At 37.8% G+C, this 25,666-nt stretch overlaps 1 protein-coding gene across 2 annotated transcripts in view; it reads left to right on the top strand.

Annotated features, from left to right (window-relative positions):
* The window catches only part of GRID2 (glutamate ionotropic receptor delta type subunit 2), a 751,024-nt gene that overhangs the window by 494,519 nt on the left and 230,839 nt on the right, over nucleotides 1-25,666 (top strand). For both annotated transcript variants that reach the window (XR_008233407.1, XM_052776367.1), the window contains exons 5-6: nucleotides 17,822-17,875; nucleotides 24,732-24,905. Coding sequence is in view for 1 of the 2 variants with exons in the window: in XM_052776367.1 (XP_052632327.1) it covers nucleotides 17,822-17,875; nucleotides 24,732-24,905 (228 nt within the window). In the remaining variant the exon portion in view is untranslated. The remainder of the gene's footprint in view (nucleotides 1-17,821; nucleotides 17,876-24,731; nucleotides 24,906-25,666) is intronic.

Genomic DNA, 25,666 nt, shown 5'->3' with positions numbered 1-25,666 from the left:
TACCAGCTACTAGGAAGACAGTTAACTCTATCCCAGCTGAAACCAGGACAATTCCCATGAGCAAGTTGTGCTTCTGCCCTAATAAATTCCTAATATCATCCCATTATTCTGGGAATGAAGTGATAGCACTGGCAAATAACAGCAATTGGATGAAAACAGTCAGCTTCCAATGCATGAAGTAGGGTCAAAGGTCCTGAGGCTGTAGATAAAGGTTTCCTACTATCTTTAAGATTGAAGCAGCAAATAGACCTTTAGGGGAAGTATTTCCTTGCACCTCCTTTCCACAATATAAAATATATATATATTAAAAAAAATACAAAATCTTATCTCATTTTAACTATGCATATTAAAATCTAGGTGTCTAAGCTCAGCAAGTATAAATTGGCAGAGGTCTGCTGACTGAGCTCTCTTTTTGGGGACCAGAAGCTCAGATGGTCAAACATTAGCTTATTGGACCTATTTTACAGCATGGTAAAGAGAAGTCACTTGTTTAAATGAACATTACGCAGCAGTTTTCCAGGTTATGTAAGGACAAAGGCTGAATCAATTTATATTGGCTTCGTTATCTCACTAGCCAATATAGATCCTTCACTTCTAAGTTTTGGACACTTTCATAAATAATTCACAAAATATAAGCTCCTTTTACTAGGTTTTTCTGTGCTGTCATGGAAACAAGGTAATTTGTTTTAGTGTGAATAAAAGCTTCTTAAAATTTAAGGGATCTAATTTGGGACCAAATTTAATATGGCCACGTATCCTTCTTCTATTGTTTTTATATTGTCATTTTGAGCAAAGAGGAAGGTAGAGGGTTGAACAAGAAGGTGCAGACATTGAAAGATTTGTTTCTCTTCCTGAGATTGAAACACAATGCAAAATAAGCCAAGTAGGTGTAAACTGCAAATGATTCTTCTCTGTCTGAGGTTTTTTGTTATCTGAGGCTCAGTGCTCTGCGATTAATATCCACAGAATTTCCCTGACATTTCCTTCCCTTTAGGAGGGTGTCATTTTTGCTTTATTTTATAGGTCACATTTTTAAAATCAGATATAGTTTTTTGGATGTATTCTTTTATATCTGTAGTTAGTGGCACTTACTATAGATACTGAGTAATAATATTTCAACAGTGCCTATACAGAACAGCTATCAGGGGTTTATTAGTGTGTATGTTTAATCCAGAGGCAGTGTGTTGACTCTGTGTTCATTTTCATCCTCGTCCTTTTTCTTACGGCTTTCCCCAGGTTTTCTCCATGCTCATACAGCAGAGATGGTAAAATTCCAGTTAATTAATGTGCTTGAGATTGTAAAGGAAGTTTTCCAGACTAAAATATAGAAAAATGCACTATGATTCCATCAATGTTGGTCACTTTATTATCTGATTTAGTACTTCTGTAGGTGCATTCATGCTAGCACCAACACATACTCTAATGTAGACAGACCTCAGGCAGTGTTCAGTCAGCATTAATAAGGTCTGAATGCTGTTTAAGTGCTCACTTGCACCCACCAGCTCAGCTGCAACAGTACTGGGAAACTGGATATTGTCTTTGCTGGTGTGAATATAGCTGAGAGTGCTCCTGCTTTGCTCATGTAGCTGGTAGGCAGTACCTTCTTTCTTGCTTTTCAAAGCAGGAGACTGGTTTCAGAAAAGTCAGTCTTTTTTTTTTACCTCACCATTATTATAATCTAGTTGTAGTAATGTGTTTTCCAGCTGAGTCTAGGATCAGAATCCCATTGAGGACAAAATTGTATTAAAAATGAATAAAAACCATTCCCTGTTACGTCATGTTCCATGTAACTGTTGTAGCACGTTTCACAGTTGTTCCTTTCAACGTTATCTACCCCTGGAAAGGACAATACAGCCATACATCCTCCCTCTTCTTTCCCATTTGTATGTGCCCTGATTGGTAAAGGGATAATGTGACAGAATCCAAAGTGAGCAGAGGGGAGCTAGCACCCCTACTTAGAGCCTTTTTGAGTGTCTCAGTAATGAATTGTGACAGTTGTAAGTGGTGTAAAGCCCAGGTTCCATGCCCCAGTGCGAAAGAGCACCCATAGCTAATACACAGGAGATCTGGTGCCTGTTCACCATGCCTGCGTATCTGCAGAGCACTGTCCTGTCTCAAGCGCAACAGATGGGAACTCGTTGCACACAAAATATGGGCTCATTCAGCGTGTGAGAGTATGGCGTGACACCTTCCTGTGTTTTACCCTTGTCCCTAGGACCAGAGGAAGAGCAGAAAAAAAAATGTGGTTGCAATATTTTTACTCGTAGGAACTTTAACTTACAGGTGTGATTAACCTAGCGTAATTTTTCCAGTGCCTCCATCTCCCTGAATATGCACTTGCAAAAAACCACCATAGGGTTTCAAGAAGCATACATCCACAGACTGAACAAAGCCTCAGAGACGTCCAAAGGAGTGCAGTCCATGCACTTTTTTCAGTTAGGTGATGCCAAGTACATTTGTACTTTAAATGCCCTTTAAAGAAGTGAAACACAGCTGTGGCTTAGTTGTATTAGGTGAAGGAGTATGACTTTTCATTCCTTTCCATCTATCCCTCCTCATACTGAACTAAAGCAGGAGTTTTTGTCATGATAACCTCTAATTCTAGCTACTCTCAGATCAAATTTGATTTGGGGGTTGGGAGATATGGTACTGCATATTTAATTCCAAGTTTTTTGTTGCATTTGTTCTCAAAGGCAAAAATTATAGTCCTTTCTTTAAAACATCGAAGTATAATCTTAAGAACAGTGATGACTTCTTGCTAGAGAAGGTATCTCATTTGTTTCAGTTATCGCCCAGTCACGTGCCAGGATGTCGTTGTTAGACATCATACAAGTGCAGAACAACAGTGATAAAAATATCTTTTATTGCCATAAATATATATAAAAAAGTCATCTATTGGCTATTGAAACGTACATTCAGGAAGATTCATATTTTGACAGAAATATGGTACTGCTCTGCCTTTATCATCTTTTCCCCAGGGGAGAGTGAAATAGATACACAATAAGCAATTTTGATGACCTCTCTTCCATTTTGGAGATGTGTTATGGTGTGCAGAGGGTCATGGATCAAAGTTTGAATCTTTTTCAGTAGAAGACATTTTCTATGATGTTTATGAGGAAAATTTTCTGTGTTCCAGGATGCTGGAAAATGGCTGGTTTGGGAAATAAATTTAGGGGCTGGATTATAACTCGTGTAAAGGACATTTTCACACGTACAAAGTAACATTTCTGATCTCTCAGAAAAAGCTGACAGTGTATAGGACAAGTCATGGTGGATGAAGCAAACAGGAATAAATGTGTGGTGCATGCATATATGTATACGTGAATCGTGTGTTGTAGGACAAGAGGAAAATAAGTTTTGTTTAGTTGGCACAATGCTGTTGTCAGATAGCTGTATTTTGTAGCCTATGTTGCAAGCATCAGACATTGCATTAATGAAGGTTTTTAATGTTTCCAGGATGCCAGTGCAGAAAATGATCTGAACCTGAATTTCTCATGATTCCTTAGATCTTTTGTCTCTCTTACTGGGCTTTAATCCGTATCTGTCTCTCATGAACTTTTAATACATATCCATAGAAAACCCTTCCCTTTCCCTTCTCCAAGTTTCTGGTTGATCGCAGAAGAGATTTTACTTTTAAATTTTTCTGGTTTTTATTTTTTTAATAATTCTCTTGACTCAGCTAGACAAAATGCTTAGTGTGCATATAAGAAAAAGTACCATAAGAAGATGCAGTACAAAGGCACTGCCTATCCAAGTGGCAAGGAATGGGAGCAAATGTGTCGTCACAGCTTCCCTGGCTGCTCTTGCTGTGACAGCCAGGGAGGAGGCCTCTTGCATGGCAGGGGGTCAGCAGCTAAAAACGCTGAAAAAACAGAGGAGGGGAATACCCAGAAAAAGCAATAAAATATCCAGCAAAGGCTCTGCTGGTGCAGTTTGCCTCTGCCTCTGAAATCTTTTTTCTCATCCTCATGGTACTTCAGTGATGGCGATCAAACGTGCCGTTGGCAGACAAGAAAGCGTGGTGACACCAGGCAGAGGGCTGGGGCTGACAGGGACATAAGTGCCCTTCGTCAGAGTAGGCAGTGCCATATATGAAACACACAGAGGGAATATGGTGTGCCCCTAAAAGCAGCTATAGAAATGCATTCAGGTGCAGTTAGTTAGCAGTGTCTGAGCAGTTATGTTTAATTGCATGGCAGTGTGCAGTGATCATGGTCCCTTCTTGCTTGCAGGTGAGGTTCCTAGATGGGGAAGGGATGGGGGACATAGGAAGGGGTTTCCCCCATCCTGTCCCTGACTTAGCTTTGGGAAATGGCTCAAGAAGTTACCTGACATTTGACACAGCTCTACTGGGCTGTGCCAGCCCACCTGCCTCTGGTAAGTTGGGATTTAATTGGACTTGACATGGGCCATAATTATGCTCACACATTCAGAATTTTGCTTAGGTGAACAGCAAACTTCACTGTAATTTGTTTCTTCATGACAGATATATATTTCTCCTACTTCCTGCGTAATAGACCAAATAATGACCTTTCTAGATAATTGTGATTTTTTTTTCTTTCTGCCTTTCTTCTTTTTCTTTATTTTTACTCTTCTGACTGGCTCAGCTTTGCACTCTGTATACTTGAGACCCACAGAGGACTTCTGATGTACTTGCTCCCAGCTGAAAATACAGCCTTATAGCCAACTTGGTTTTCCTATCAATCAGTCTGGGGAGAATAGTGCTCTATCTTGTTGATCATTCTTGTGTAAAGCTTATGTATCACTTCAAGGATTGTCTGGCTATTGGTTCTGTCAGTTTGCTTCTATCACTGTCTAAAAGCAAAGACCATGTGCCCATAATATTAATAGTCAGAATAGGAGAGATATATCACTGTTCTGGTTCAGGTTAGTCAAAAAGGATGATTGAAAGAATGCTACAAAAATGCAGTGCTTAAAGGTAAAAAGATGTTTGACAGTACCTGTGGGAAAAAGAAATGTGATTCTAGAAAAATTATGACATTCTGTAATGTGCCTTTCATAATTTACATCAAGGTACCTGTGCCGGTAATCTCTTATACATATGCATTATTTTCCTCACATGAGTAATTTCATCAACTGAGTAATTACACTGACTTGAGAGGGACTGTTACCATAAGTGTGAATCAAGTTACTGATGTTTATTAATCTAAACTCAAAAAAAGCAATTAAAAATGATGGGTTTAGTTTCTTTTCCATGAAAAAATACAGTTGGAATCCAGGCTTAGACTAGTATGGTCTTCAATACAACTTTTTGCAAAAGTGAAAAAGGTCTTCATTTTTCTTTATAGCTCATTTTGCTAAGGCTATCGCTGCTTTCACAAACTTAAAATGCAGAACTAATTGTATTTTTAACAAAGTGCATGCTGTTTTTCCTTTTCTGGAATGCTCAAATCCTCTTAAAGTTCTCCCACTCTTTTCACTTTTCTCCATCAAAGCTTTCCAATTTATTTTTAAAAGATGATAGCAAGGATCTAATTTAAGCCTCTTTGTTCAGTAAGCCAAAAGAAATGGGCAGCTATTCCACAGTGAAAATTCGAGAAACAATTCTTAGCAACTTAATCCCTGTAATTTATTAAAGAACTGTATGGAATGGCTCAAATTATGCTGTGTATGTTAAATGCCAATAGTTTTCTGTTTTTCTTATGATTGCAACCTTTGCATCTCCTATAATGCCTCTGCATTTTGTTTTTAATACCTTAAAACAGAAGTGTTTTAGAATATCTACTCATACTTGATGGCTAGAAAGTTTCATCATCTTCTGTAAATGAACACATGTTGGCCAGTTGTGCTATTCTTTCACTGATAAAGTTCTTTCCAATCTGTTAGGATCTGTCCCATATTAGAGCTGAGCTGATGTCCCAGCTACAGCTGTATTTCATGTGTGCCTTAACCTCAGTTCTGGCATGTTTGTATCCCCAATGTCTGTCCTTCAAAAAAATGGATGCTGCTTGCACACTTTTGATCCAGATGCAGTTGCTGCGTGGAACTGGCTTTTAAACCAACATCAAAACAACGATGAAAAAAATGTACATATTTTCTTTCTTTTTAGGGCTGGAATATAATTTAACCTGTATCAGTTTGTGCTGAGTCGTACTTCTGTCAGCTTAACCATTAGCAGCTATAGGAACATGGTAATGCACAGAGTACTTTGTATTCACCTTGAATCTTATTTTGTTAATAACTTTCAGTGGCGTATATGAAGGATTTCAGACCTAAGGTATGCAAACAGATTTCTGGCCAGCAGTTTTTTGGGGAGAAGCTGAATCTGAACTGTGTTGCATGGTTGATGTTAGGACGAACATCGCTTATCATAAATATGTTATGGTAATATTAAAAATCTTAAAATTATGGCTTAGGTTCATGTTGTTGACTGGCTGAAAGGAGGGTAACAGCAGAATTTCCCAAAATGTGGAAGTACTTTATTAGGAAAATTTAGAACCATTATGAAAAAAGCCTCTGTTTCGATCCATGCCCTCTCTAAGACTTAGTGAGTCCTTGTGCAGATCTTCTGGGCTTGCAATGCCTTTGGATCTTTAGTAAGAGTGATCCATTTTATGGATCTGTTGTGAAGCACAGAAACCAAAATGGCCAATGGGCTTCGCTTTTGATATTGCAATTTGATGGTCAGAATATTTTCAATATATTTAGAATAGATTTTGTCTTGGTACACGTGCTTTTGAGAAGATTTTTTTCATAGGGAGCTTCAAGCCTGCAGCCAGTTAGAACTCTATTAAACTGCTCTTGATTCTTGAACTCCTATTACCAGAAAAAAATGCTTTCAGCCTGCATACTTGGAGAGGCGCTGAATGCTAAGTTTATGTGCAAGTCAGAAATGCAGGCTATCTCGCTTGAACCTCTGCCACTGTTGTTCTCTACAGATATGTAAAATGACAGGACAGGCACCACCACAAAGCTGAAGAGCAAAAAGAGCTGATGGCGTTAGTGATAGTTTGTCACTGGAATAGTGACCTTCGTTAATAATGCCTGTGATAGGAAAATGAAATACTTTCTGTTTCAGTAATGTCAATCTGATGCTCAGCAACAAATGCTTTTAAGGCAGACAGTGAAGAAGAAAAAAGAGCAGCACCATTATATTCTGTAGTGTATGATGTTTAACATTTTCCCTGCTACGCAGTCAGACTAGATCTTCAGTTTGCTAACAGATGCAAACAGAGTTGAAACCACATTTCCATATCACTAATAAAATATACAACATGCTGCCAGCATAACCAGGGCTGGATTTTCAAGGCAGTCAACTTACATTTAAAAACCTGAATGGAATGGGCAAGTTTTCAAAAACACACGGCATCCTGCAGCCCCTGTTGAGGAAAATCTGGCTAAGTTGCGGATGCTGATGAATTCAGAGGGTCTGGCCTTAAAATATTCCTTTGATACTCTTGGAAAAAGAAGACAAACGAAGCCTTGCATTTTCAGTTTGAAGATATACATTCAATCTATATGTTTAATAGTTCTTATACTTAAAGTCTTTCAAACCTTTAAAAACAACACCACCCACAACTAGTATCAGAAAACAATCAACAAAAATTGGCCAAATCGACTATTTTAAATTTAATTAGGGTTTTTGTTTGGTTGGATTGTTTTTTCTATTACTTTGGGTTACTGGTACCTGGAGTGGACACGAATTTTTTTATGGAAATTGGCTGCTATTAAGAAAAACTGGTATTGTCTTTGGGGTTTTTGTTTGCTTGCTTTTAAACAGTGGCAGTCTAAAAGTATTTGTTCGCACTACCAAATACCTTTCTGATTCAGTCACCCTGTTCTTGTATTGCTGTTCTCCACTTCCTTCCTTCAAGTTCTTCCTCAAACCCCATGTTTTTCACCCTTTCTGACAGTGGTTTCCATCCTAACTAACTATTCTTCTTCTCATGTAAACTGATGTAAAGCAAGAGTAACTGCACTACAATCTGTAAAATCACTCAGGTATAAAATCAGATGTGGATGAGAAGGGCAAGGTTATTTAAAATACTACCCTTACATGATTACTTTACAAGTTTTACTTGAATCAATGTCCGTTTGCTGAGTGCAGTCAGCCCACACTAATGCACACTTGGAAGGAATCTTGTGTCTCACAAGTGTATTTTTCTTCAGTCTTAACTGTTCACTGCCTTACTAAAGTGCTAACTTTATCTGGTTAATCATGATTCACAATTAGAAACATGTATATGTTTCCATACTGGCAACAGGTGTAAAGAGATAGTAAATATGAATTTGCATATTTTTATATGAGCTACCAAAAGATTGTATGTTGAAATTATGACAGATACCATTTTCTCATCTGTACTCTTTTCCTGCAGCCTCCAAAGCTCTCTTCACTAGCAGCCTAATTACCTAAAGCATACATTAAGAATGATCCGTTGTCAAACTGATATTCCTTTTGCCTCTGCAAGTTAAAGCCTAGACTTAAAGGCTGTTTGAGCTTCTTGTGTCATGTTAACAAGTTGAAAGGTTTCTTCATTTCAGTAAGGCTTGGCATAAACCTGCTGCTACTTATGAAGTCTGCAAGGGGTTAAAAGTAGGAATCGAACTTTTCATTCTGCTTAGAAAAATAACTTATGTGTATGGATAGAATAAATTTAAACCTATGAAAAAGCTTTGTTAATCCCCGGCTTTCCCTGTTGTGGAGAAATTCTGGCATTGATGAAGTCAGTTACGAAGATGTCGAAGTCAGCAAGGCAATTATTTTTCCTCTATTGGAGGACTTGTCAACAGCCTTCAATCTAGAGCGAGTTCACTCAAAGAGTAGCTCCTGAATGTGTTTGAGTGTGGGAGATGGTGAGGTGTTTAAAATAAACAGCACAGTTGGGAGAAATCTCTGATTCCAGCTCTTAATCCATACAGAGGAGGAAATTTTGAGACTTTAGCATAGATTTAGGCTTCTTATGTTTGATTCTTCACCTTCAAAGGTGATGACAACCAGTTTGATTAAAAGCCCATGTTCAACCCAAATGCTCGAGTTTTCCGCTTAGATTTCAGACTTCCAAATGGAATTCAGCTTAAAAAAAAAAAAAAAAAGTAGCAGATAAAGAACAAGAGATCTTCAGGTGTCAATTTAGTACTATCACTATGAACAAAATGTAGTTATGTATAAAAAAGATTATAAGAAATTCTTAACAAGAAAGGAAGATACAGGCAATTGTACAACAGTAAAGAATCTGAATTTCTGAATTTAGATGAGGGTTTGAATCACTTTGTTACTTTGAAATAAGCAGTTTCTAGGTGGGAGGTACATTATTGTTCATTGAGAGTACTATTCTACTTTCTAGCAACTGTCTTCCAGTGCAGGTAGCGTAATATGCTCATGGTTCTGAGTTAAAGCCAAGTAGCTTCAGAACAGACATGTGGTGGTTTTGTTGGTTTTGGGTGTTGGTTTTTTTTCAGACTGGATATCACAAATACTTTTCAGGAGGATAATTGGAATATAAATCAAAACATAAATTTGGGAATAGCAAAACTGACTGTAAGAATAAAATAATCCTTAAAATGAAAGATGCTTAAGTTACTTATAGGTATTGTTTTAAACCTATAGTCTACAGGCTAACCTCAGAGGAGGATGCATTTTTAGATTACTATAAAATAAATACATTATTAGCTTTTCTCAATTATGAAGGCGGTTAAAAATTTAAAATTGCCTTTTCTACCAGACAGAATGTGTTTTTATTTTGTGTTCTCAGTGGAAGCCTATGGTCACACTCACTGAAGTGTTAATGCTGTGTTTATTTACTTTTATTGAACGTTAACTGTTGACTTGTTTTCTTCAGCATGGGGCTGATTTCTCGACTTGAACTGCCTCCATCTCTTAAAATTTTAGGGCAAGGGAGATGAAATCTTTCCTGGAGCTTGACTTGTTTCAAATATGATTAGGATTGCAGGCCAAGTCAATATAAAACTAATTATTTAGTGGAATAACCCAATTCTTTTAGTTTAAAAGTGTAATTTTTTGAAATAAATCTGAAAAGGGGGAAAACTGATCAAGTACTTCAATTACTTCCTCCTTTTTCAAAGAAACGTGCTGTCATGAGACAAGCAAATGAAGCCATGTCAGCCATCTCACCTGTCCTTAGGAGGAGACTGGAAGATGTCTTCCCCACCAAATGCTTAGAGGCTTGCTTTTTAATCCTTGGTAACTAGATGACTAGCAGCCTAAGGATTTCTCTATCAAGTTTCACCCAATGTATTCTTTTTTTGCTGAGAAGGAACTTGAGGGAAAGGAATCCCAGAAGGAGATGATGCTTCATAAGAATAAAAATAAATATTTCTATGTGTGGGTTTTTTCCTTCTCAGGAGTGGAAATGGGTAGAGATTAAAATTAGATTCCAAAAATATTGCCTTCAGTGAAGAGAGATTTTTATGAGCTTTAGTTTCTGGTGTGCAAGAATGAGCTTTATAAATCAGCAACTGATTTCCCTACTGAGAAGCTCAAAGGCTAAGAGCAGAGAAACAGAAAAGGTCTTGCTGTGGCACCAGCAGGAAGAAATGGTACAGATAGCCTGATAAAATGGTGGTGGTTTAATGAACTAGCAGCTAGATGAAAAAAAGAGGGGGGGGTGGGGAAAGAACTTGGAGACAAGCTCAGGATTTCCATGCACAAGTCCTGCAGTATTTAATGTAGTACAACATACTAAATAGTACAACTCCATGCATTTACCTTTCCAAACTTCAGATCAGTTAAGGTAGTCTTGAGTTTATCACCTAACTTTCTTAGTACTACCTGTACATTAGCTACTTAGTAGTCTTATTTTGCTTTGCATACCACCACTTGAGGAGCCATCTATACTACAGGAGACTGCTTTAAGTGCCCAAACTAGTTAAATCATACCTTTTCAGTTAGAGCAAATGTTAAGAAATAGTGTCTGACTACTATTTGTTTGGTGGTTGCTTTTTTTATTTGGTTTTGGTTTGTTTGGGGTTTTTTTTTGCAGGGTGGGTGGCTTCTTGTCTCACATATGTGTACAGGAAGCCTGGTTTTTATCGTATCTTAGTGATCAGCAAATTGCTATGACCCTGGGAGAGAAAATTGGGTTGAAGCATATATTCACCTATAAAACAGCAGTGGTGACTCCAAGAGGTTTGTCTATGAAAAGACATGTGCAACAAATCTAGTGGTATTGGACAAAAGCATTTTACCAGTCTTCCAGCTGGAAGAGTGCAGTTCAGATTACAAGACCACATAAATGGGACATATTGTAGACAGAGGATGTTTGGAAAAGGTTAGCAGGGAATTTGTGTCCCAGCTCAACTCTTGGAAAAAACTAACTTTCTAAATCACTTTCTAAATTATTTCAATGCCAGCCATTTCCAAAACAAGGGATTATGCAATGCCATCTGTTGGCTTTTGTGAAAAATCAAATGGAAAATGTGGTTTGTTCGGTGGTGGTCCAGCAGAAAGAGATTCACAGTCACTACCACAGCTCCTGGTGGAGCAGAAAATTAACAGGAAGGCCAGCTCTAGTTGGAGACACTTTTCTTCAGCGTTTTGAGAAATGAGTCCTGGCATCTGGGTAGCTTGTTGTAGAGCAGTCCCAACTGTAGCAAAGGTAAAACTGGAGCCCAGGAGCTCTCCCCTATGTTTCAAACAGGAGATACTTGAGATGGCCAGTCTATATGGATCTTTTCATACATGCAACGCTACCGCTCATTAGATGTTTGCAAGACTTGTCTGACTTGTTGCATATGTATGGAGGTGAATTCTGAAGATCCAGAACAGTTTTTCTGGGTTTCCTTTGTAAGGGTTCTGGTCTGTATCTTGTAGTTTTGGCCCACACCTGTGGGCTCGTATCTATAAGGAAGAAGAGGTGTAGAGAACTTTTTATGTCATTTTCCATTAAACTACAGGCCCTTTTTGTTGAAAGCTATTTGGCTTTCTTGCTTATTATTACACATGCGAAAAGCTTGCATGCTGGCACTACTACTGCTGTATTTGCTTTAGATTGTCTTGCATTTAGACCATTTGAAGGTTTGAGCATGAACAATAGCAATAGTTGTGATAAATTGTCAGGCTCTTCCAAAGAATCAGAAGTTCTGGAGTTACTGCCAATGACAGATGGTTTGTCCTTGCTCATCACTTGTCTTCCTGACAGCATTTTTCTGCTCTCTGCAAAATCTCCCTTGGTGTGTAGTTGAATTCTTTAGAAAAAGAAAATTGTTTTCTGCTTCATCCATGTTCTTGCTCATCGGTTCATAGCATCCGTGTTTGACTAAGTGGAACACCTTCCTCGTGAAGCAGAAGTTTGATTTATTTTAATAGGGTGTTAGGAGAACTGCTGAAGTTTGACATGAGCGCATTTCTAAAGTTACAAAGATGTTGAGAATGATCTTTTATATCTATTGCTGTGGATTTCTATGACTGTGTATGAATGGCACTGCGTACTCGATGGGCTGTATCCTTTGCTGCAGGATTTATGCAACTAATGACACAGTGTTTTCAAATACTCCGGTGTGAACTCTCAGTCTGAGCAGTGGTTGAGTGGGTAGAGAGTGAATTTCTTCCTCGTTTTTTCCACAATTTCATGAAGTCTGTTTCAGAACTGTCCTGATAACTTGCTGCTTTGATTCTTAGTACTGGAGAATTATGCGGTACGGCATTAAAAATAACTAAATACTAACAGTGTATAGCTGAAAAAATGATGAATTCAGAAAAATCATTCTCTGAAGTTGTTGGCTATATTGGCTGTCTTCTGCTTATTCTCTGACACCTATTTAGTTGGGTAAGACAGGAATCTGTGAGTTGCTATGGACATTAGACTGCAAGGATGCAGCTCCCCAGTTCATACTGGAGTTCATCTGCTTATATATGTTCCTGCACAGTGGAGGTACTCAATGGCACCGCAGAAATGCCATCTCAACAGTACAAAATGCTTTTTTAAGTATTGTTTCAAATACTTACCCTTTCAGTAAATAAAAACAGTCTGAACTGCACAACAGTTGATACAGAATTAATAAGTTTCTGCTTCTTTTAGCTACTGCTAGTATGATTAATCACAGTTAAGAAAGCAAAATATATTTGGAAGGACAAAAGCAGCCATCTTGGGTTAGACCAAAGACTGTTTCAGTGTCTTTATCTCTAAAGGTGTCCGTAAGCAAATGCCTGAGGGAGCAGTAAGAACAGGGTAGGCATATATGCTGCTGTCTCCTAATAGTCTCCCAGCTAGCAGCTATATTTAGCTTTAGAGAGCTTTCTGCATTGAATATAGCTTTGTGTGTTTAGTAACCCACAGCTGAATTCTTGTACAATTTCCCCTAGAGGAAGTGTGAAAAGAGAATTTGTCAAATATGTGCATGGTTTTCTTTGTTTTGGAAAGGGTCAACTCTCCTCCATTTAATATATGTGTAGGATTTGGTGTTCAGCACTCATTATGAATGCACACTCTAGTTTTTCCTCAGTTTTAGCTTAAGAGGTGAGCTGCATAAACAATACGTTCACCTGCCTTCTGTCTTGTATGGAAATTTCCAATCTGTCCCTTGCCTTTCAGGAGTGCACAGCGCTGCTTCCTGTGACAGAGCCAGCAGAACCAGTGGATGAATCTGAAACTTGAATTGTATTCAAATGCTCGGGGTCTTGAAGCCCCTACTTCCTACACGCCCTCATCAAATTGCTTTATTGCTTCTAATATACAGGATATCAGATTTCTTTTTCATTACTGCCCTTATGCTTTTGCAAGCATATTTTGTACATTCGTTATTCCCTGGCACAGAACACAAGTTCATGCCAGCTCACTTGATATGCATGCAGATGTGAATTTCAACCAGAAAAAGATCATCACTCAGATAACAAATATGTGGTTTAACTTTCTGAACATATTAGTCATAGAAACCTTCTACACAACTGCATTATATACTTCTGTTGAAGCTGGGTTATATGCGCTTTTAGGTTATGATCAAGTTTAAGCAGAACCAGCCATGCTCTTCTGTGTTTTTTTTTCTTTAATCTCATTTGTTATCATCACTTCCAAGTGAAAATGCAGTGGCTTTTTTAAGTAAACAAAACAGCAAACTCAGTAGATAGACAAGGGTATTGTGGAACATTGTGTCATGACTGTAAAGCCTTGCTGTGTCCAAGTAATGATTGTTTTACTGACGGATAATTGGATCTAGGTTGTGTTACTGCTGGCTTTAGATATTTTTATTTATTTATTTATTTATTTATTTATTTATTTATTGGGACTGTTTTAATATAAACTCGAACTTGTAAACTTGTGCTTAATAACTGCTGATCGAGAGAATCTTCTGGCTGTGAGATTATGCGTATCATTACTGTTAGTGTTTGAAGAAAACTTTAGGGTTGAACAACCTTTTCTTTCAAGCATCAAAACTGAAGGTTTATATAGTATTGTATTTATTTATTTTCTGTAAAACAGTGGATGTGCCTGTGCATTCTTTTACACTGAAAAACATAAGAAGCACAATAACTGGCAAATATTGGAAGGTTATTAATGATGATTATAATAGTATAGTGCCCTGCAATTCATACAGACATAGTCAGAATGTGCACTGCCCAACTTTAAAGTCAATTAAATGGACAATGTAGGCCATACAGGGAGAAGAGATGTTCAGAGGTGAGGGACTGAGATGCAGCATCTTGATCCTGCTGAAATGGACGGCTCTTTTGTGAGTGATGTCAGTGGGGCTAGGATTTCATCAGGTAAGACTGAATGACCCAAGGACAAAAAGACAGCCTTGAAATTCCAGTCTAATGCTGAGTCCCAGTTTAGATGTAAATCTATATTTCATCAAATGAAATGGAATGTAAAAAAAAAAAAAATCTAGCAACTTTCTCAGGGCATCATCAGTCATCGAATCATAGAATGGGTTGGGTTGGAAGGGACCTTAAAGATCATCTAGTTCCACCCCCCCTGCCATGGGCAGGGACACCTTCCACTAGACCAGGTTGCTCAAAGCCCCATCCAACCTGGCCTGGAACACTTCCAGGGGCTATTCGTAGCCTATCTAAACTTAGAATATATTAATTTGAGTGTCTCTGAGTACATTACAAGTTCATTTCAATTTGACATAAGCTTTTTGAAAATGACTTTAATATTAAGTAGATTCATGAATGCATAAACTTTAATGGATAAAACATGATCTTTCTGCTGAAGAGTTTCAGCTGTAACTAAAAAATGGATGCCTTTCATCTTATTATTTGCAAGTTGTGAATAAATTTGTTACAGGTAGCCTGAGCTGTTTGAAATAATAAGAGTGACTTGTGAGACCGGCAAGCCTCTTCCAGAGTCTGGCTTAAGAGGTCTGTGAGCTGTACATCATAAAAACAGTGACACTTAGAACCATATTCTGTTGAAAAGGCCTTGTCTAATTGAAATTTGAGAGCCTGAGCAAAGTAGATACACAGAAACATGTATTTATAAAGAAACTAAATGAACTGAAACCAAAGGTTTAATGAAAGATAAAGTGCATTAAAATCTGATCAGCTGAAGCTTCAGGCACAAAGAAGTAATCAACCTCACTTTTACTGTGTTATTAAAAACTGAACAGAAAATGCGAATTTTCATTTTGTGGATTCCTTCATTCTGAAGTTTCAGTTGACTGCCATTTTGAAGCAGAGAAAGAGCTTAGGAGCCCTTTATGGAACATAATTATCATTGTCATTCCCCTAACACCACTGGGAGCCTTGACTCCAAGGGCGTCCCTCTGGCAGGCTGCCTCAGAGCCACAGGAACCTCAGGAGACCTCATCTTGAGCAGAGTAGTTAGGGCAGGGCAAACATTCCCGGTGGGATATCCTGGAGCCAGAAGTTATGAGGGTCAAGGTTGCCAGGAATCTGACAAGAAACCAGAAAATGTCAGATGTGCTGCCTTTTTTTTTTTTTTTTTTTTAAAATTCTGCTTGCTTTCAGGGGAAATGTATGTAGATTGGCTAACAGAATTGTGTTTGCTTCAGTAAGGTGTTGATTTGTTTTGTCTTATGGAAAATTTAAATGGCATTGCTTATGTTGTAAATGGCATAAACTTTCTATACTTGGGAACTTTATGTAAAGAGCAAAAGCTCCCTTGAGAACTTTGTTACTATTCTGTCCATTTTTAACCTTTCTCTGTTCCTGGATGTGTTTGTCTTCCAACTGGTTTGATATAAGAGATCTGATTAGAACAGCCATGCTCCAGTTCAAGCATCCTGGCTGGGCCTGTTGTGATGCCTCCTATCACTTAGTTACTCAGTTTCTAACCTGTTCTTTTATATGTGCCATGTGGATGCCTACTGTGGAAAATGCAAGAAAATGTCAAAGCAACATGACAAAACATACTGTTGTCACCACAGAGAAAGAGTAGTGAGTCTAAATTCCATGTAAAGTAAGGACCCTGATTCCTACTGCTAATAATATTGAAATTTTCCAGAAGCACAATAGCAGTTATGGCTTTCATCTTCCCTCATTTGTTACTGGTGCTGTGAGAGTTTCAGATAAGAAGTCAGTTCATATACTGCTGCTCTTGATTTTTTTTCCCCCAGTCTCTCCAGATCAGAATTTCCAATCTTGCCTATCATTCTAGTAAATAAGCAGTGACCCCAGTTCTAATGGCCTTTGAATTAATAATGAAGGTTATCTGTATGGGGTGTTTTGCTGCTCTTAAGATTTGTGGCCAGTTAAATTGTTCTCCTTTGGACATGGCACAGTATAAATTGCAGTCATCCTTGGCAACTGCTATTTGTGTTGGTCATCATTAAAAGCCAAATATGACTGCTGTGCAGTGGTCCAAGTAATAAGAGCGCAGCACTAGTCATCTACTTGAACATTAAAACTTTGTAAGTTCCAAGCCTTGTTTCAATTTTTCTTTGCTTTTTCTTGGGATTCAACACAGTTTTAAGTATCTAGTATTTTTGAATTGTGAACCAAGATGAACATGTGATTATACAAGTAAAATGGGATTAATTTGGTTTTAAAACTATTTCAGTGTCAATGCTAATTCAATTTCATGTAGAAAAAAAATGCAAAGCTGTCCAGTCTTTTCTATAGTTTGTTTCTGGCCTCCCTCCTGTCAATGATTTCTTTCCTAGGTAATGCAAGCAGACAAAATGTATTTTTTTCCCTCTGTTTCCACTGCAAAGGTGAATCAAACATGACTTGCCACAGAAGTGTAGTGGATTCAAGGAGGGAAAGAATAGAGCTGAGTGAAAGATGAGTTAGGAAGTACATTTTCAGTCCAGCACAGAGGCAGCTCCTAGAATACAGCAAAGGAAAGGAGAAGATGCATGGGAAGAGGATTAGAGGCCCTCTGTGTGTGGAGCCAGGGACAGGCCATCATTCATCATCCCTGTGACAGCCCTCTTTCTCAAGGGAACACTTTTCTCCCCACTCTTTGCATTTCTGTGAACCCTAGCATCTGTGGTGTGGGTTTTTTTGGTTTGAGTTTGTTTCGTTTTCTTTAATTCACAGGCTTACAAGGTAGGTGTACACTGGAAAGACCTTAGAGGCAGGAGCTATGGAAATCTGACAAGAGTTACTTGATATTCATTTTCTGCCTTCCTCTCTGTTGCTCCCTCTCCACACACAATATTAAGGCAAAACCGATTTCATTTTCTCCTCAGTCAACTGAAACACATTCTTTTCTCTGATGCCGGCAAAGAAATGTATTTTCCAAGTTTAATTAGCAGTCAAACAATAACACAAATGCTTCTGCAGAATTTTGCTGAAGGTTCTCTATCCTCAGTTGAATAACAAAGGTCTTCGAGGGCATGTGCTTTGGGATTTGTCATTTGCAGAGAGCATCCATTTAATTTTTTTTCTGGCTTTCACAAGCAAGCTGACTGATAGCTGGTTTGTTCTCTATTTCAGGTCGTGGAGACTAATTTGGTTGCTTTTGACTGTCACTGGATCATTATAAATGAGGTAACTGTCAAGTGAACATTGTTGTGAACCATGAATCCTGTTTTCAGGCTTACTGACAATATTCATGCTGATCTTGACTTTGCCAACAGGAAGCAGAAGCTACGACAAAGTTCAGACATGCTGGGAGAGTGGATGTTGCTTAATAAAAATAGAATGACAAGTTCTTGGACTTTGCTGGTTTGTCTTGCCTATTTTAAACAGAAGTGCTTGAATGAATAAATGGAAAATAAAATTAAAAATCTCTTTTCCTTCTAAGTATCTTGAGATTTCACATTTGACTTGAGCTGACTGGTTTTAGAGGATCTTTTTAAGATCTTTTTTTCATATGTAATCTTTTGTATTGGAGTGCTTGTGTTTTGTTTATATTTTAATGATTTTTATTAATAATAAAAATAATAATAATAGAATCCCATCTTTCCCTTTCCTTTAAGAATTCCCCTAGAATTCAGTCATGGTTGATACCCAAACCTATTGATATTAGTGGGAGGCTTTTTGGTGGACTTCTAGATCAGGTCATATGTGAATGTTCATGAAGGGAAAAAAGAAAGTAAGTTAAACTGAGATCCTATTTTTAAACTGTGAAATAGGTTCTTCCATGAACGCTTGTCAGCTAAAATACGACGAGTCAACATGTGAAGTAACTCTGCATATAAACATTGAACAATGCAGTCGGTCTTAGATTTGATGACATTCAGATTTTTCTTTTGTTTTGTGAAAAGCAATTTAGGTCCAGAACAGCCTAATTCCCTGGGGAGATAACTCTCCCCTAACATGTAGATTGTGTGACTCCTGTATATTCTCAGGATAAAAGATTGCTTGGAGATATTCCAGGCGTGCTTTCTGGATTTACTGTGCACTTCTGTTTTTATATTTAAATACTAGGTTTTCATAGTACAGTGTGCTAATAGTGAGGTAACTTAATCCAAAGAATTTTTTTTCAAGGTTATAGCAAGGTATAACATTGTTGCATTGGGATTGTACTTTGGCCTATTTGTTTAAACCAGTGGAATTTTAGCCAGTTTTCCCTGGAGAAAATTATGCCTCAGAAAGTGCTGTGAAGACAACCCAGGTCCAGCAGAAATTACCGGTTAGGGCCTTGCATTGCCCCTGACCAGTAATCTGTGTTTTTTTCCAGCACTGAATGGGGCCTCAGTGGTTGAGAACCCAGCTTTACGCTACAGACAGTCATGTGAAGAACATACATGTTTTGTTGCTTACATGAATTTTTTGTGACATCTTAGACGTCTGTGTTTGTGTGCCTGTATTGGCTAAATCAGACTGTCAACTAAGTAACTGTAACGCTGTTTCTTTGGCCTCCTAATTTGAAATGTTAAGATGATCTATCACAGTGAAAATGCATTGTTTTGCAAAATCCACATATGATTCCAATAATTCCTTGCACTGAGATATCAAAATAAGCTGGAGTTCTCTTTTCTATTCCATCATTGTGCCAAGGGGATATAACACATCGAGTATAGTGATCACAGTTTTGTGATCAGGAATCTGCTTAGCCTATGTGAGGTAACATCTGCTATTTTAATTGCTCGCTTTAAATGCTGTAATGCCCGGAAAGAGTTCCTTAATTTTTATTGTCCCATTAGTTGCTATTTTATGTAATACAGCAAATTTGCTTGAAGACTGTGTATCATAATGGAAATGCATGTGTGGGAGGAGGGAGGTTGTTCCGATAAAATGAAAGGATTCATAATTTGCTAAAGCATGATATATTGTATTAGTCCTTTGCAAATGATACAAATCTCTTCTGATCAGTGCAGTCAGCTGAGGAAACACACTCTCCAAATAAATGTTCCTGTTTCTTCAGGGCCTTAAAGCAGATGGTGCAATTCTTTATTTAAAATTTGCAGGAGTCATAGATTTGAATGTAGTCATGATCAAATATGTCTTAACAAAATGTGAGAATGGATTTCTCACACTCTTCCTCTGTCTGTCTGTCTCTGCTTGTTTCTTTTCCTCTACACAATAGTAAATATAACCTCAAAAAGCCCAGGATATTAAAATTATATTTCTTCTATGACTCTTAAATCACAAGTGTACAGTAAGCTTAGATTTGATTTAGTGGAACTGAAAGGGGCATTTCTATGATTTTCATCACTTTTCTTTCTTTTGCTCCTTTTAAATGAAACAAATGTCCTTTTTTATTTTAAATCCATGTCTCTGAAGCATTTTCCTTTGTTAAAATATTTCAGTCATCTCTACTATGCCCAAGGCTGCCACCAGTTCTCTATTACTATTGTTTACTCAAGGACAGCTCAAAACACTTTCCGCTGCCTACAGTTGCCATACAGGAGGTGAAAATATTAATGCTACTGTAGAAAAGATTGGCTGGATTTTATCTGCAATAATGTGCACAATTATGACCAGCTCTATTAAAATTAGAATGGAATGGGTGCACAGAAAAGCTGATTTGTGTGAGGAGAGACTGAAAATGTTGGCTTGATTAGCCTATGAAAACAAAGACTGAAAGAGGATATGCTGTCTGTTTATAAACACATACAGAGTGTGAATAAATGCATCATTGTCAAGGGCTAGAGGACAAGGCTGGCACAAGAACAAATGAGTTCAAATTGCCCATAAATAAATAGAGGGCGAAAGTTAGTAGAAGGTTTCTAATTACCAGAGAAATCAGAGTCTGGAAAAACTCCTTCTTTGAGGAAAGAATGAAAAAAACCCCAAACTCTCTTAAAGAACATTTGATGGAAAAAGATCCAACAGGTTTGCCCATCATAGCACAAGAGAGGACTGGGGGACCCACAAGTTTGTATTCAAAGGCTACTTTCAGATGAACACATGTTTTTCCTAGGAGACGGCTGGTCCTTGGCTGATGCAGTCAGCTTGTTCCATTGTGTTTCAGCCCAATGCACTCCACCATGAAGAAAAGTGTAGGGCATGACTGTTTTAAGCTCAAGCAGCTAGATCAGGTCCTAAAATCACAGCTCAGTTCCAGGAGTTCACACGATTCTGCATTTTAATGTGGATAATTGATTAATAGTAGCATTAGAGGTTCATTTGAACCCTTACATTTCCAATGGTGACAGCAGGTCAGGTGTGAAATGCCACCCTCTTTGGTACAGGTCAGCAACCAAGCTGCCAGCTCTTTTTTTCAGACAGGTGAGACCCAATGGACAGACTGACTTAGCCCTGCTTTCTCAATGCTCTTGGATTTTTTTCTCTATGAAAGCTAAAAACTGATTTCTCCTTGTCCTATCAATTTTCTCTTTTTCATCATCCTCCCCAGAACCTAAGAAACCTAAGGAAGATAAAAATGGAGCAAATGATTATGCAGTTTAAGATTTCCTTTTACGTGTCTTGGAGCTTCATCTACTTATGCCTTCCCCTCCACTACTCCTCTTTGGAAGGCGCTGAGAAATTCAGGAAGGGCATAGCCCAATTATGCTGTGGCATGGGCAGTGGCAGCCCAGAGGCCTCAAGGGGGTGTAAGAGTGGCCATCCTTTCCCACTCTTCCCCCTGCTCACTGCTGCTGGCTTTTGGAGGAGGAAAAAACACTCTCCCTTCTGAGTGTCATGTGGGATGTGATGAAGACATGGCATGCCCTGGAAAATAGGGCATGTCCAGTATATGATAAATACCGGAATCATCATCTTGGCCTAAAGTTAAGATGTTTCATAAGAAAAAGTATTGCTGCCTTTGTTTGGTGCTTATTACAGGAGCATGTGAATAAATTATTTCCCTCCATGTCTCTCACTACTGGTGCAGTTGCTCTGTGGTGAATAGTAAGTCTCTGCTTAGGTTGCTTATCTTAAAATAATGAGACGAAGCTGAACGGTAATGTATATTAGGTGTCCAGTATATAGTCTTGCTTCCCACTGGAGTCTCTGCCTGATATGTCAAGGTGATCCTCTTCAGTTCCCTTTTCCTAATTCATCTGTAAAGAGCTATCAATTTAAAATAGCATTTCTCTCCTTATTTATTTGCCTACTCAGATGAAAGGTACATCTAATTTTATCCTTGTTCAATTTGAAATAGGACAGCCTCCCATTTATTCCAAGTTCAGACCAACAAAAGAAAGGTTTGGAACTATATATTGAACTTCTGATTAAAAAAAAAAAAAAAAAAAAACCAAACAAAAAAACCCAACACATAACCTAGCCTAAATTTATACAGGTGCCAACTCAGTTCAACTTGGCCAACTTTGTCATTTTTTTTTTGACATTTGGTGCTTGTGTAACAGATCATCTGCCATCCTTACATCATTATACTGTATCCTCCTTTGAAGTGCAAATGAAAATTGTTTCGTTTCATACAATAGTTGCTTTATATAGTTTTCTTAAGTCAGATCCAAAATTCAAGAATGAGAGATGATATTGGAGAGTCATTATATAAAAGGCTCGTCACTCAGTCAATGCCAAGTATTAAAAAAATGACAAAGAAATATGTAGCAAATGACTGAAGTGGAATTTGGGTTTGCATGGCTTTGCTTTGTTGTTAACCTAAAATCTGAATTTATGATATAATCAGTGGAATTCACAGCATTTAAAATAATAGTTGTCATTAATCTATTGATGTATATACCTCCTTGGCAGCCATACAAAAATCTCTTTGGTGTTTGGATTCTGTTATTAGTTCCCAGGTGATGTATAAAAATATGAGGTAGTAATCTAAAGGTTAAAATGAAAGCACTCTAATTAAAATGCACCAAAAAATGCTGAATACAGAAAAAATAAATACACTTTTGAGGCAGAAAAGATAAATGTTTGAGCAGGTGAAAGCCAAAATGTTTTTTAAAGTATTATTTAGCAATATAAAGCGCCCATGCAGGTATCAGTTTTTACATTATTAGAATGAGTCTAATTTTGCTGTTACAGTTTGGGCACAGTGTATAATGAAACCAGGCAAACTTTTTTTAAATCCTCTGAGAAAGGATATAGTTTAAAATCAAAATAAGTTTCTTGAGGTCTCCTTTCTGATTATACTGAAAGTATTATAAAGAAGATTACATGCATTTTGCTAAAACAGCAGTTTTGATTTTTTTTTTTACCTTGCAGCTAGTGAAGTGATACAGACTAAATGAAAAGACAGCATCTTAAGCTGAGAGAAACCATTATCTGTGGTACATTAAGAATTAATCGACCAGAAATGCAAGATATTACACTGGACACAGCTGACGCCACGTGTTATTTTTGTTAGCAGAAAAATCTATATTTCATAAAGAACATTAATAACAGATGAATTCAGAAACTATGACAATCTGTGAAGATGAATAAAATACTGTTACTGTAGTCAAGACAGTAGAAGTCAAAATTTATATCTCATGTATTTTTCTTCCAAAATTTAGAGGAAATAACAAATACCAGTATGTCCAAAGAAATTGTTCCAAAATAATTAAAGAATGTTCACTGAAGCTCAAAAAAAAGCCAAAATTACCAGGATAGTTGTCTTAACATTTTAAGAGCTGCTTTTTCAAAAAGTTTGGCTTCCTTTTCACAAGACAGATTCTGTAATTTGAGGTCAAGTCTATCTCCTGGTGCCTCCTAAGTTCTTGATTATGGGTATAGATCAGGAAGCTAGACGCAAAAAAAGATGCTGGTGTTTAGTTACAGGTAAAACAGTGTAGATGTGCTGTATCCTTTAAAAAATGAAAAGCTATAAATACACAAATGAGAATCAGAAATATTCAATAAACTGTGGCTGTTTGCAAGGGTATGTTAAATGCAGATTACTAATAGGAGCTCCTCAAGCGCCTCCCTTACTGGGGGGGTGTGTCCACAAATTTAAACATCTAGAAAGTTTGGGGCATCAGCCTCTGTAATCAATACAGATTATGGAGAAACAGTTTAGCATGATGAAAATTAGATTCTAGTTAAAAACATTGAGCAATTTTGTAGATTATTTCTCCTGCTTTACAGAAAAATACAGACACAGAATTGCCTTGAAAGCTACCAGCTGACCCTATCTGAGTCATCAGAAAAAAACCTGTGTTTAACTAAAGTTCAAGTTCTTATGTAAAGGTTGGAGTCAGTTGCTGTTGCTTGTGATCCCACACTCCTCTTGCTCTGTGTTCCCAAGGGCCTCATCATTCAATGGTGTAAAACACTGTGTTCCTAAACTGCAGGAATTCATACTATGTAAAGAACTGTTTTTCTGGTTTCCCTAACCTGCCTTAAAGTTAGTATTTTAAGATTAGTATTTCAGATATCGATGTATTTACTTAGTTATTTTTTTCTTTAAAGCGTGTGTCTGTAGAGCTGAGCATTCAGCTGTAAGCCTTAATAGGTACCCTATGGAGTAAAAAGTTGGTTTTAAATTAGGTCTTTCTATAAACAAACACATACACACCTAGAATGCTCTAATGCATTTTCTTTGCCCTTTTGGTAAATGATGTTTGCTAACTTGCACATTGTTTATAGGCTCTTGATATTCTGTTTCCAGGAAATGAACACTTAAGGCCTGAATAATTGTACCTTCACAGCTCCTAAGTAATGCTACACTTAGAAATACCTCATCATATGACTTCCTACTGATTTACACATTATCTGCTAAGGACGCTCTGAAACACTTTTAAGTAAAAGATCAAAGGTAAAAAGAGAGGGAGATAAAACCCAAAATGAAACAACTAAGCCCATTCACATCTACAAAGATTCGGTGAGGTTTGGGCACAGTACATTTTAAACTTTTGCAATTATTGTAAGGGTGGTATGTCAGTTGTTACAATGAGCATCCTTATGTTCTTTTTGAGGCTGTGGCAGAGCTCAACAATAGCCATGTAGCAATCACACACCTCTTGGTCCTTTCAGTTTATTTTTTGTTTATAATCAGGTGGTAACATTTCTGTATTTTAACTTTCATGCATATTCTCTCCCTTGCCTTGTCTTCCAGGAAATAAATGACGTGGATGTGCAGGAGCTGGTGAGAAGGTCAATTGGAAGGTTAACGATTATTCGACAGACATTTCCAGTCCCCCAAAACATAAGTCAGCGCTGTTTCCGTGGCAACCACAGAATATCTTCATCACTGTGTGATCCGAAGGACCCTTTTTCCCAAAGCATGGAGGTAGTTCATATAGCAGTCTATTCCCACCTGGGAACTCTCTTTCTAGATAAGTTCAAGGTTTTTCCCCAGGGGCTTAGTGTAATTTAATGTTTATTTTTCATGTCCTCTCTGACATGCAGTTTAATGGCTCATGGCATAAAAAGAAAATACTTGGGCGGGGGGAGAGTGTGACTGATGGACAAGAACAACTCATCCACTCCACAGCAATTGAGAAGGAAGTCCAAAAAAGCCACCTGATCTCCAGGCAGTGGGGTAGTTGTTTGTTGCCCTGCTAAATTTTAATTTTTTCATCTCACCGAGATTTTCCTCCCCATAGCCAGTGTTTCCTGGGTTGCCGTGCTTCTCTAAACCTCAAATGTGTTGTCAATACGAAAGCCTTCCTGGGGAGCACCCGCATCATCTGTTTCAAGTCTCATGGTGTATGCACGTAAATCTATGCCTATGTTCCAAAGAGGCCTTATTTTCAGGGTTGTTAATTATAAATCACAATTAAACTGTAAGAGCCTTCCTTCCACATGAAATCAGCAACAGGATCATGGTCACTGTCCTGACTTCACATAGTTTTTCCAAGAGCAAGTCCTCTATTTCTCTTGTATATATGGTTAGGCTTCATCATGACGAAGCTATGGTAAATCAGGAGTGTGAAATTGGCTTAAGATGTCAATTTTACTTTTGGGGTTTTTTGCGTGGTCGTTTATGAAGTTGTGGAAAGATGACTGCATTGGCAGTGGTGCAGGAGGAGCATATCTGAACAGCAAAGA

Source organism: Harpia harpyja, chromosome 2 (assembly GCF_026419915.1).
Source record: "Harpia harpyja isolate bHarHar1 chromosome 2, bHarHar1 primary haplotype, whole genome shotgun sequence".
NCBI classification, from domain to species: domain Eukaryota; kingdom Metazoa; phylum Chordata; class Aves; order Accipitriformes; family Accipitridae; genus Harpia; species Harpia harpyja.
Note: the sequence above shows the minus strand (reverse complement) of the source record. Positions and strands in the feature narration are given on the sequence as shown.